We start from the raw sequence: 12,948 nt of genomic DNA on the forward strand, positions 1-12,948 counted from the left end.
CCCCCCCCCCCCGGCAGAGTAGAACTGCTCCATAGGGTTTTCAAGGCTGTGACCTTTTGGAAGCAGGTTGCCAAGGCTTTCTTCTGAAGTGCCTCTGGGTGGGTTCAAACCTGCAACCTTTTGGTTAATAGTGGAGCCCTTAATCGTTTGCGGGACCCAAGGGCTCCCACATGTAACAGGAGCCCTACTACACGAGCCTGTGGCAAGGGCTGTAACGCAAGCACCAAAAGCCGAAACCGAAAGCACTGGATCACAGAGTGAAAGCCGAAACCGAACCCACTGGATGACACAGTGGAGCCCTGGTTGCACGGCGGTTAAGAGCTCAGCTGCTAACCAAAGGGTCGGCAGTTTGAATCCACCAGCCGCTCCTCAGAAACCCTCTATGGGGCAGGTCTCCTCTGTTCTGTAAGGTCCTGAGTCGGAACCGACTGGGGGGCAACGGGTTTATAGTACAGAGAAGACCTGCCCCACAGGGTTTCCACGGCTGTGATCTGTCCCCCCAGTAGCAGGTAGTGGATTCCAGACGCCAACCTCCAGGTTGGCACCCGAGCGCTTAGGCACTGCGCAACCTGACGCCGTCCCCGCCAGGGCTGCCAGGAAGGGCGGGCCTAGCCCTCCGAGCCCGCCGGCTCTCGCGAGAGCTCAAGGAGCCACGGCCGGGACTCGGGCCCCGCGGAGCCGCTCTAGAGAAGGAGCAGGTGCGCAGGGCGGGGCTTCCGGGGCGTGGCCTCCGGCCCCGGTACTTAACCCGCGGCCCGGGCGCCCCTGAGGCTCCTCAGCCGAGTGCCGAGCGCTCGATTGCCATCGGGGCCCTCCTCTGTGGCTCCGCCCGCCATCGTAAGTGCGCCTGCCGGCGGAGGGGGGGAGGGCGGGGAACGCGGGAGCTTCTGTCTCGCCAGTCCCCGGATGGAGGCGGGCGCGAGGAGGGGTGGAAGGGGGGTCTGCGTTCTCCGCCTGGAGCCCAGCATGTCCCCAAGTGTTCCCCCTCGTGCTCCGTCTCCGGCGTCCCCCGCGCCTCCCCCGTGCCCCCACGCGCTCCCGGCGCCCCCCACGTGCCCCCCACGCGCTCCCGGCGTCCCCCGCGTCCCCCACGCGCTCCCGGGGTCCTCCACGTGTCCCCCACGCGCTCGCGGCGTCCCCCACGTGTCCCCCGTGTCCCCCACGCGCTCCCGGCGTCCCCCGCGCGTCCCCCGCGTCTCTCGCGCGCTGCCGGCGTCCCCCGGTATATCCAGCAGCTTCCCCGCCGTCTCCCGCGGGGGTCCCACATATTCGGTGTTCCCCGCAGGCCCCCGGCTGCCCCTTCCCAGCGTCCCCGCGCGCCCCTTTCTGACGTCCCGGGTCCCTCCGAGACGCGCTGGGCTGGGTTGGGCCGGGCTGGGTTGGGCGTTTTCCTGTCTTGGGGGTAGAAGGTTACAGGGTTTCGCGCGTCGGTGTAGCGGGTGTGAGAGATTCTAACTCCGCACTTCTTTAATGCAGAGGCCCGTAGTCCGCTATGGAGCGCGTCTTTACCCCGCTGGAGCCCCTGCTGCCCACCGGTACTGTATCTCTCCCGGGGTTTGTGGGGTCGCCGGCGCACCCCTCCCCAGCGCAGGGTCCCCGAGTTGGAGGCTGCGTCAGACTGCCCGGCCCTGCGCTCCTAGGCGTGTGCCACAGTCGCCCTGTGCCTCGGTTTCCCCGCCTGGAAATGAGAATGTCTGTTACCCTTTCGCACGCGGGTTGTGGAGGATAAGTGTTAGCCCTTGCCACACGAGTTGTTGCGAGGACTAAACGATTTGGTGTATTGTGCGTCTTCTGTCTGCAGCAGGGTAAACGCAGAACCTAGACCCTGGGCCGAAGGGACACTTGTCTGACCCCTTGCGCTTAATCCGTTGAAGTGTCCGGGATGACCCATCACCAGCAAGGGGCTCCATAAAATGTCCCAAAGGGCTATAGCAGTCATTTACGGTTTTCCCTCTTTTAAACTTACGGATTATTGTACTTCACATGAAAATGGATAGAATGAATGTTTTTATAAGCCATTCATCTCACTTTCTGTGCAATAATTTTTAACGTTAAACGTAAATACACTTTGCACTCTCAAATTAGCCTTTGTTTCCACTCCGTAGAACTTGGAGTTTCAGTTTTGTAAACTTTTACAGATAATCCATTTTTTAACGTTTACACTTGTTTTCTGTATACACATGAATTCATCGTTCTTGTTTAGAGTATTTGAACTTGTTAGCATTCATCCTGAGAGTATTGATGGTAAAACAATGGAAGCATAACAGTAGGTGGTGACCTTGAATACTCTTTGTGTTCCACCCACTGACTATGCTGTTTTTTAGGTATGCCTTCATCATTACTAAGTGATGTGTAAATACAGTTTACAGAGTGAAGAAAGGCAGGTGTCAAGTGACAACTAAAATCTGAACCCAGATATTTTTGCCTTGGTTAAGAGCTCGGATTCTTAACCGTTTCAGTAAACAGACTTTGAAAAGTTAAGAGGAGCCCTGGCAAACAAACTTTTGCAAATTAAGTTTCATAATTCTCAGTCATCCAGTAGCAGGATCGACATCATTTTCAAAATTAAACATCTGGCTCACGTGGTTTGTTGTCATTTAGATTTGTTACTAAAACCTAAGTGCTTTACTGGTTGAAGGTTTCTAGCGTTTTCTAGGTTAAAAGAACTATGTCGTAGAGATAGTGCTGCACAGTAAAGATTGGACCCAGGGATGAAAATTCCTGGGTTTATATCCTGGTTTATATCCTGGTTTTGCCAGTTACTGGTTAACCTGACCTTACATTTCAGTTGATGTGTAAAACAGATAGCTCACAGAGTTTTTGTGAGTATAAATGAATGTAATGTAACGCCCATAGCTTCAGTAGCTATTAGCTGTTGTATTGTTGACCATCGTGTTATTTTTCCACAGTAAATCTGAGGGGGAAACAAAAGGCACTTGGGTCTTAAAGTCAGTGCTGAGATGGAGTTCTAGAGTAACAGACTGTAGGAAAGCCTAGCACTCTGCTCCCTCTGTTTTTGTGAGTGGCTTGGTGGTGCAGAGTGGTTAAGTGCTTGGCTGCTAACCAAAAGATTGTTGATTCAAACCCACCAGCCTCTCTGTGGAAGAAAGATGTAGGCAGTCAGCTTCCATAAAGATTACCGCCTTGGAGCCTTTATGGGGCAGTTCTCCTCCGTCCTGTGGAATTGCTATGAGTTCGAATCGAATAGACAGCTTGGTTTTTTGGTTTTGTTCTAGTGGAACAGGCCTGACTTCTTCAGTCAGGCCCCTGAGTGCCACATGAGCAGGACATATCAGAGGTGGTGAGAACTGTGATAACCTGTGTGAGGTACAGAGCATGGAGGTGGGATCCAGCCGTGTTCGCCTGGGTGGTTCACTGCAATTTAGTGGTTCTCACAGCTCTTCCAGTTGTTCCTAAAGGTAAAAGTGGAGAAACTCCTCCCTGTCTCAAACCTTGGCCTGGAGACAAGGCCTCCGGCACATTCATGTTGACATTTTCATTGATTCCGGATGCCCTGGAGACTGGAAAACAAAAGGTAGCATCAGAGACCTGTAATTTTCTTACTTTGGAAAAGAAACAAAGTTACCTCAACATAAACTGCAGCAGTCTCCCCCCTTCCCCCAAGAACCTTGCCCATGACCTAAGAGTAAATCAAAAGTTTAAATTCTCTGAAAATCATGTAAGCAAAGGAACTGTTCATGTGCTAAGTGAGTACCTGCAAAGGCAATAGTGTGGTAAAGATACAAGAATACTCTACAAAGAAATCCACTTGTTGGAGCATCTGCCTGCCACCTGCAAAGAATAATCCTGATAGATTTAACCAAAAAAAAAAAAAGATAGTGAAGTTCATTTGATGGGAAGGTAATGCACAAACACCTCATTTTCCCTAGAAAACCTCTAGAGACATCTGGTGCAAATGCATCAAAACTCGAAGAAAACTGTGTGTGTGAGAGTGTGTGTGAAAGAGCAAGAGCGAGAGGTGAAGCTGGAACAGATTTGTGTTGTTAGTTGCTGTGGAATTGATCCCAACTCATGGCGACCCCATGTGTTTAGCATTGTAAATATCAAAATTGCCCTACAGGTTCCTTTAATACTTTCAGCTGTCTAATCAGAAGGACCAACATTCTTCCCGATAATGTCAGAAAATATCAGTTTATGAGATATTTTTAGACTCCTTGTAGAAGCTTTGGTTTCTAGAAGCATGCAGCTATTACAGCACTTACATGGAAAGATGGAGGGGAGATGCTGAGACCACTAGAGCACAGGACATTGGCTCTCTAGATGATGTGGCAAAGATGGCTGGCTCATAAAGCTGGTGAGATATTACTTTAGGCAAGAGAAACAATTTGGCCATTAACAGTGAATAAGCCAAACCATTTTGTCATCAAATAGAGTAAAACTAATTAAAAGTACAACAAAAATTAAGGCAGATATGAACATTAAAATAACAGGAAAAAGTTAAACCTTATCAAACATGCCAAAGTGTAGTTATGGTAGCAAATCTTAAGCTAGAAATAAATTGAAGGGAATAAAAAGGAAGAATTCTGATACACCAAAGAAAGTGTGAATAAAGTTTTTTACTAAAGCAGTAAGTTTTTCAGAAACGTTCAAGGAGGTTGATGACTACCTGGGATGAACTCACGATTAGATGGAAGAGTTGATTATAACCCTTCGAACTCTAAAATTCACCAGTTTGTCTTCTAGATAGCCTGATATGTGCCCTGGATAACGAATCTTGGGCACTAGCCTTAGACACAAGCAGGTCACGTGGCCTTCCTAGAGACCAGTCCCGTGGAATGATACCATAGCTGGCTGAGACCGGTTTCAGTTTATCTCCTGGAACTTGGGACTGGGATATCCTGCCACTAAATAAAATTGAAGACTTGTTGGCAGAGGAGAAAGGGTGGATGGGATGGTTGTTGGGAAGACAGTGGATGAAATTGGCCACAGGGTGATGTCAGTTGTAACCTTCTAGACAGAACCTGAGCACTCTAATCCTGGTGGAAGTACCCAACATATGCCTGCCATCTCACGTCTCGGATGAAATGGCTCAGTCCTGCTGTTTCATGAAGACCTCCTTGCAGTCCTCCCAGTTGTGTAGTTTCTCTGGATCTGGGAGTGTGCCTTGCTTTTGCTTTTGGGACACTCCAAAGCCGTGCAAATACGAGAGTCCTGTCCCTGAATCCCAGTCCAGTGACGGAGGCCTTGCTGCTGCTTGTTGCCAGGTCTCTCTGATGCTGCCTTTTGCCTCAAAGTTTAGTCTACCTGTGAGATTTTTTATTCCCTTGCCCGAGCTGCTTGTCAGGCTACTTTGATCTGTACCTAACAGACCTTTAACTCCTGTGTGGATTGCTCAGAGGTATTTTAAATAATTTTGCTTCTCAGTTTGCTAGTTAAGGCAAGGTAATATAGGGTAATAACAATATTTGAATTCTTTAACTTGCATATTTTAACCCATGTAATATTGAACACTTAAAGCTATGCTGAAATTTAAAAAATTCTGTTTGAGTTGCACGTAAAGATAAGGTAATAGTATGTATGAGAATGGGCATGGTGTATTTTCAGCCATTTCCCTTTCACCAATTGTTTTAAAATAGATTTCCTACTTGTTCTTGGAGGCCTGGTGGCGTAGTGGTTAAGAGCTCGACTGCTAATGAAAAGGTTGGCAGTTCAAATCCACCAGCTGCTCCTTGGAAACCCTATGGAGCAGTTCTACTCTGTCCTATAGGATTGCTATGAGTCAGAACCGACCTGAGGGCACCTAGCAACGACAACTTGTTCTTAGGAGTCCCTGGGTGGTGTGAATGGTTGAATGCGCCGGCTTGCTAACTGAAAGGTCAAGTCTACCCAGAGCCGCCTCAGGAGAAAGGCCTAGTGATCTGCTCCCAGAAGGCTGGGAAGCCATTGAAGACCCTATGGAGCCTGGTTCTACTCTGACACACGAGGTCGCCGTGAGTCGGGCTCGACTACGTGGAAACTGGTGCTGATAACTTGATTTTCCTTTGAAGCTTGTTTTGGTAGAATTCTTTAGTATTCTTGTAGAGTGTCAACAGTGTAATACATTAAAATCTTTTCCCTGAAGTAGCCAAATTACTGTTCTGTTTTTCACTTTTCTAGAAGAGACTGAGTTTGAGAAACATTGCGTACTGGTTGCAGAAAGCCATACTGAAAGAAATGCAGGCTAGGAGAGAAGCTCTTGGAGCCCGTGAGATTTATTCAGTGGAGCACCTACCGGAGATAGCACGTGGTAGTCGCTGGATTGTTGAATGATTTCAGATTACCATGGAATAACTTGGAAATGGTTGAGCGAAGATAAGACTGGGATAGGATTTTGGACTTAATAGAAGGATGTTTGAACTAAAAAATGGTTGTAAGGAGGGCGTTCGTGATTGCATATTTGAAAGGGTTTTAAAAACAATAGCAGTTACATTTCTTACGTGAGTTAAAACTCATTGAAGAATGTACACAATGTCATTCTAGTCGTCTTAAACTCCACTAGCATCTGGGTAAATGGCATAGAAATAGCCTATTGACAAAATTCAACACAGATTATAGTTTATAATATGTTAAATAGCCTATTAAAGAAAACAAATGCTGTCAAAGTGTAATAAAAATGTAAATATATTCATTACTCTGTTAGTACTATGACAGCCAAAAACATTCAGCTTTTAATGTACATCTCGGAGGATTTGCCAGGTAACACAGTTCAGTGGGTCGTGTAAGGAGTAATTACTTTTTTGAGTTCATCAAAGACATGCCTAATGAAGAGGTCATTTAAAATGCAGACTACAAAATGGGGTCTCAGCAAAGCTGTAAACGTTATTCATTGGTTTCGTGAGGGCCCTGAAAACTGGAAGTAGACCAGCCACCTGCAGCCAAGTTAAAGAAAGCTAGAGAATGATTGTCATGGTTGTATCCTTTCACCGTATTTATTCAGTCTGTTGGCTGGGCAAATAACCTGAGAACCTGGACTATATGAAGAACTGGGCATTGATAATTGGAGGAAGACTCATTAACAACCTGTGTTATGCAGATGATACAGCCTTGCTCACTGAAAGTGAAGAGGACTTGAAGCACTTACTGATGAAGATCAAAGACCACAGCCTTCAGTATGGATTACACCTCAACATAAAGAAAACAGAAACCCTCACAACTGGACCAATAAGCAACATCATGATAATTGGGGAAAAGATTGAAGTTGTCAAGGATTTCATTTTACTTGGATCCACAGTCAACACCCACGGGAGCAGCAGTCAAGAAATCAAAAGACGCGTTGCATTGGGCAAATCTGCTGCAAAAGACCTCTTTAAACTTTAAAAATAAAGATGTCATCTTTAAAGCACGCCTGACGCAAGCCATGGTGTTTTCAGTTGCCTCATACGTGTGGAAAAGCTGGACATTGAATAAGGAGGACTGAAGAATTGACGCCTCTGAGCTACGGTGTTGGTGAAGAATGTGGAATATACCATGGACTGCCAGAAGAATGAACAAGTCTGTCTTGGAGGAGGTATATCCAGGATGCTCTTGAAGAGCAAGGATGGTGAGACTGTGTCTTGCATATTGCGGACTTGTTACCAGGAGAAATCAGTGTCTGGAGAAGGATATCATGATTGGTGAAGTAGAGGTTCACTGAAAAGGAGCAAGACCCTCAACGAGATGGATTGACACTGGCTACAATGGGCTCAAGCCTAACAATGATTGTGAGGATGGCGCAGGACCGGGCAGCGCTTCGTTCTCTTGTACATGGTTTCACTGTGAGTCAGGACTGACTCAACGGCACCTAACCACAAAAGAGTAGGATTAAAGTAAAAATGACTCCTTATGGACTGTTCTCACTCTCTCCCCTTCCCGCTGTCTTTCCTCTCAGCCTCTTTTTAAAGCTTTTATTTCACCCCTTCTTTTCTTCCAGCCCCTTTCCTTTCTGTGGATCTCCAATGAATCTGTCTATTGAGAAACATGGGTTCTGGAAACAGATTTTTAAATGGACTGAAGAGACCTACTACAAGTTCTCAAGTTTCTCAGAATCATTTGTTCCTTTGACTAAACCACTGCTCTGTTTTAGCCCTGCCTCATCACAGAACCTTCTAAGGATAGACAGGTTTTTTATGTGCAACTCTGTCAATAAGTTACTTATTCAGATATGTTCATGCTTTTTTTTTTTTTGACAAAACTAGACAACATAGAAACCCAATCAAAAACTAGTTACCAAATGCTCATTGATGTAGGGTTGTGTGGTAATTGCTTGGTAAGTGCTTTCTCTGTCATAGAAGGGTATAAGGGCAAGGGCTGTGGGTCATGGGCATTTTATCAATGGGACATAGCTAGCGTGGATTTTAAGTCAGCTTTGGCCTTTGTGAGTAGTGGAGGGTCGGATCCTTGCTTGGTGAATGGCGGAGTCTGGAGAGTGTCAGACTCCCTGTTGTAAAGCAATGTGTTTGCCAGACAGGCATTATTGCTAATTTCCAATACTTTGCGTTTGTGTAGACCAGTCTACCCAAAGTGCGTTTTTTAAGTTTGTAGTTTTGAACTGAAAGTGTATTTTCTCATGGAACAAAGTTATAATGCTGGTGAAGGTCTCAGACTAGCCCGTTCAAGCCCATTTAATGCATAACCTAGCAGAATTGTAAGGCTTCTGGTAATCATAGATTGTTCTTGGCTTTTGAGACCCTGGCAGGAAGTGTGAAATGAGGGCTCCAGAAGGGGCAGTAGTAGCAGGCTTGAAGGCAGTATTTGAGGCGTGGCACTAAACGGGGTGGCCTTCTATAGGCATGGGCCCTGAGTCCAGTGCTGATGAGTAGATATTTTTATGCTGTGTGTTCTAACCATTTTATCCTCTCTGGGCCTAGTTTTATGTATAAAGCTCTGCTTGCCCAGTAACTCGTAGGCTGCTTTGTAGTATTTTAGTTTTTTATTTTTCTTCTTCACATGTTCATTGTGCACGAGCAATTGTAACTTTCAGTTTTGAAAAGCTAATTTTAATGTGAAGCTGAGCGAATGTTCTCAAAGATGTCTGGAACATGTTGGCAGCTTTTTCTTTGGTGAAAATTACTTTAATTTCTTTTTATCTTTGTTCAGAATCTTAAGCTTTTTAAATAAGAACTAATTTTCAGAAGAGCTGTTCTTTCCCGTAATGTCAGAATGCCGCATGGTGATAGCAGGTGAAATTTTCACTAAAGGTTGAAAAGTAATTCTTCTCCTGTTTTAATGGCAACTCTGTCAAACTAGGTGGGTAGAATGATGCAAATCTTGTGGGCTGTAACCATTACTATCCTACACATGCAATTTCATGTGTATTCAATCTTTATGCAATCCTGAAATGTAGGCAGCTGGTTTGATAGTTTGCACAAGCCAAGGTTTTGAAGTTTATTTTTATTGAAAGTTCTGTGTATACAGTTGGTTTTAAAATGTGAAGCTTTAAAATGTGAGTTCCTCCAGAGTTAAATTCTATGCCTGTGAGTGCCTTTACCCTTTACAGGAGTGATAACACAGTGAGCTGGGCTCCAAGTAAAAGCACTCAGGGTTTCCCATCCATGGAGTTTTCTGCTCTCCAGTGGAATGGTGGTATGGAGTTTCTTCCAAACGCTGTAACTTTTACAGTCTCTTCTTCTTCTGTCCCCAAACTTGCCTACGTTGATAACACTGGTCACCCCCTAAGAGTACATGATTTCTTCGCTGTAGCGGAAACAGCGGTCTAGGGGTATTGGTGCTCAGAAGCAAGCTTTGGCTGGTGGCCAGTGGCCAGAAGGCAACCATTGGAATCTGGTTTATTCTATCTGCAAGTCTCTGCTGGGCCCTGGATGTTGCATCATCAGTTTGAGATTGAAGTGGTCTTCTAAATTCCCGTTTGACTTTTCCACTCTTTAGGTTTGCCCTGCACATCCTGAATGTGGCCTTGTAGGATGGATGCCCCTCTGTTGTTATTCTCCCTCAGTTCTTCAAGTTTCCGTACTATTATTGAGGTGTTCAAGCATGGTCTTCATGGGCTCTTCTTGCAAGAACCCAGAGATCTACTGTATGGGTGGTTGGATTAGGCTGTGTTCATGTGGAACCAGGGCCCTATGGCCCAGCTTGCCTCTTCAGAGCGGCAGTGGGCACTGGTCAGTGGGGCAGATGAGGTCTGTGGTCACAGCAAGCTGCCGTGGTGACAAAGACCTCTGATTTGGCCACAACAATGTTTCATTTGGTAAACGAGCAAAGGAGGGGTGAAATATGCCAAAGTCTCAGAGATGCTGGTTAACCAGGGTTTCGGGCTCCATGGTCTGCATGGACAGAGGTCCCTCAGAGCTGCTGTGACGGGGTAGGAGTAGTTCATGTGAAAAAGTGGTGGGCTCTTCATTTAGGATCATTACAGGTACAGCAGAATATCTTGGTGTTTATCTCTGTACCCTCGAGTAAGCCCCTTGAGGAGCAGTGAGAACGTGAGCAGCGACAAACTTTGAAGTGTAATGCTAAAACAAGGCCCAGCAGTGTCTGGGATTGTATGCAGTGCTGCGTTCTTAAAGGAAGAGGCTTCATGGAAGTCGCATGTAGGGCTGGAGATTTTCAGCGATTTCAGGTTTCGAAAGAAAGTCTTTTTGTATAATGTGAAACTTTTATAATATACAGGAATTAAAAAAAAGAAACTACTTTTCTAGAACTGCTGCAGGGCCTATGTAGAGCAGTGAGCACCATTTGCTATGTAAATATTTTTATTTGGAGCCTCCAGTGAGTATATTTGTTTGTGTGGGATCTGCTTTGAATTGAGTCGCACACCAAATTGCAGGAGGGCAGATTATTTTAATGGGATTCCATCATGCAGGAGTAAATACTGGCTTACTGGCTTTCTTTTACAGTCAGAATTTTCATTACTATAAAATGTCACTTAAAAAAAGAGCCTTATGTAAATTTGGTTGTTTATTAACAATTGTAGAAGCATGGACTTGGTGAACTTACTGAGGAAAGAGTATCTGTATGGTTACGTTTTGCTTGCATTTGATTATGTTAACTTGGGACTACTATACTGATTGTTCAGTGTACACAAATGTACTTCAGAAACATTACTCTTAAGTTATAATGGAATAAGAGTATTTTTTAAAAATAGACTTTGAGATTAAAGTCTTTTTCCTCCAAATTTTAGGTGAAAGGATTGAAGTTTTATGTTGCATTCAGTTATGTTACAATTTGCATAATGCTGATTGGTAGGGGTTGGAGGTAAAAATGTAAATTAGATTTTGCAATCAAGAGTGGTACAACTTGGAGATTTTTTTTCCCTGAAACCTAGGAGTAGATTATGTAAAAACATGGGAAATGAAGAACACATCAGTCTACAGAAACTTGCAAATTAAGGGAAAATAACATTTTAAAAAAAGTATAATTTTGTAGTTTTGTAATAAATGTAGTGAGGCTAATAATACACTAGCCAGTGCCACCCGTATCTACAAGTCTTTATTTTTTTCTGTAGTATTTTTTTTGAGGGGGGAGGTATTTAGATATGTTCAAACTAACTGTAAGCAATTATTTTGATACCTCTGTTGACAGAAAAGGTGCTGAAGCTCCAGGTAGCTTCGGTTCTGGTCGCTGGGTGTGGGAAAACAGTATGAAGGTAGCTCAGGGCAGCCGCCTAATTCATTGGCAGGAGCAAACCACCTGCGTTTCAAAGTGCACTTGGTTACTGTGGCTGCCTGTCACTGACCTGTTCAGCCTCCTACTGTCAGCTCAAAACTGAAGAAAGCCTGCCAATTTAAAAAAATAGGCCAAATGAACCTCTTGCATTTTTTAAGTGTACCTTAATTTGTTTTTGAGTTTGTAGCCATTCTTTTAAAAACGTTTTTCTGATTGAGTTGTCATAACTGGAAACATGTTTCGCTTGATCAGCCTTCGCGTATCAGAGGCTCCCCTGTAACCCGCACTCACACCATGTGTTGCCGGGCAAGGCTTCCCAGCTCGGGACCAAGTCCTGCCTCTGTTCTTGCCTTTTACTGACCAAGAGAGGCTCAGAGGTTCCACACAACACAAACAAAGGTTTATTAGTGACAGAAAGAAAGGAGAGGCTCGCAAGGGATGGAGAGGGGCTTCTGCCTCCACTAGCCTCCAGTCTCCCCTTGAGCAGGGGTTTTCCTGGAATTTATAAAGGGTTTTAGGTGGGAAGGATCTCATGTTTTATTCATTGCTTTTGGGGTGAAAAGGCGGGGCTTTCTGGGAAATAGAGGGGCTAAGAAATTAGGTGCATGGGCATCTGGAATCCAAGGTGGGGTCAGTTTGGACAGTGTCACGTCACCACTGCGCGGTCCTGGTGGGCACTTAACAAGACTGTAAGGTCGCACCCATTCTCACTGCATGTGCCCCGGGGACCCGCTGATTCTGTTTATCTTTGGAAAACAGCTCGTAGGGAAGATATGTGGAACTTCATGTGTCAGAGTCCAGGATGTGGGTTATCTTGTAACACCACCCTCTATGGTGGGGTCCTGAAAAACAACTTACAAAAGGAAGATGCAGGAAGCCACTCCTATTGTGGGGTCCTGAAAAACAACTTACAAGAGGGAGATGCAGGAAGCCACTCCTGTGGTGGGGTGCTGAAAAACAACTCGAGACAGGTCTGTAAGGCTTTGTGCGTCAAAGGCTGCCTGTGTGGATAAAAAAAAAACATAGTCTAGTAATATCGCCCACGGGATAGGGTCCCAGATTATTCTGGTCTTGAGGCTGTCCAGCGTTCTGTCCCTGTCTCAGTATCTCCTTGTTTCTTTGTGGTGGGACTGTGGAGACTACCATCCAGTGTGTTGTTCAGTGAGGGTGACTTTTCTGATATTGCATAAAAAAACTCATACCATTACCAAAATACTAAAAGTCACTTAAGTTTCCGAAGGTACTTGGTGAAAATGTAAGCTCTTGGGGAATCAGGGTTGCTTTGAAATAGCGTACTAATGGTTCCTTTACAGTGATAGTGGGGTGCTGCTGTCACTTCCCTGTGCT

The 12,948-nt window shown here is 45.3% G+C and overlaps 1 protein-coding gene across 3 annotated transcripts in view; it reads left to right on the forward strand.

The window, feature by feature from the left end:
* The first annotated feature begins 778 nt into the window (after positions 1-778).
* Positions 779-12,948, forward strand: part of TPK1 (thiamin pyrophosphokinase 1) — a 318,478-nt gene continuing 306,308 nt past the window's right edge. The window contains exons 1-2 of one of the 3 annotated variants that reach the window (XM_049894325.1): positions 779-837; positions 1,477-1,535. In XM_049894325.1, coding sequence (XP_049750282.1) covers positions 1,493-1,535 — 43 coding nt within the window. In that variant the 5' untranslated portion in view covers positions 779-837; positions 1,477-1,492. The other 2 variants (XM_049894326.1, XM_049894327.1) reach the window with 2 other exon arrangements.

This window comes from Elephas maximus, chromosome 8 (assembly GCF_024166365.1).
Source record: "Elephas maximus indicus isolate mEleMax1 chromosome 8, mEleMax1 primary haplotype, whole genome shotgun sequence".
NCBI lineage: Eukaryota > Metazoa > Chordata > Mammalia > Proboscidea > Elephantidae > Elephas > Elephas maximus.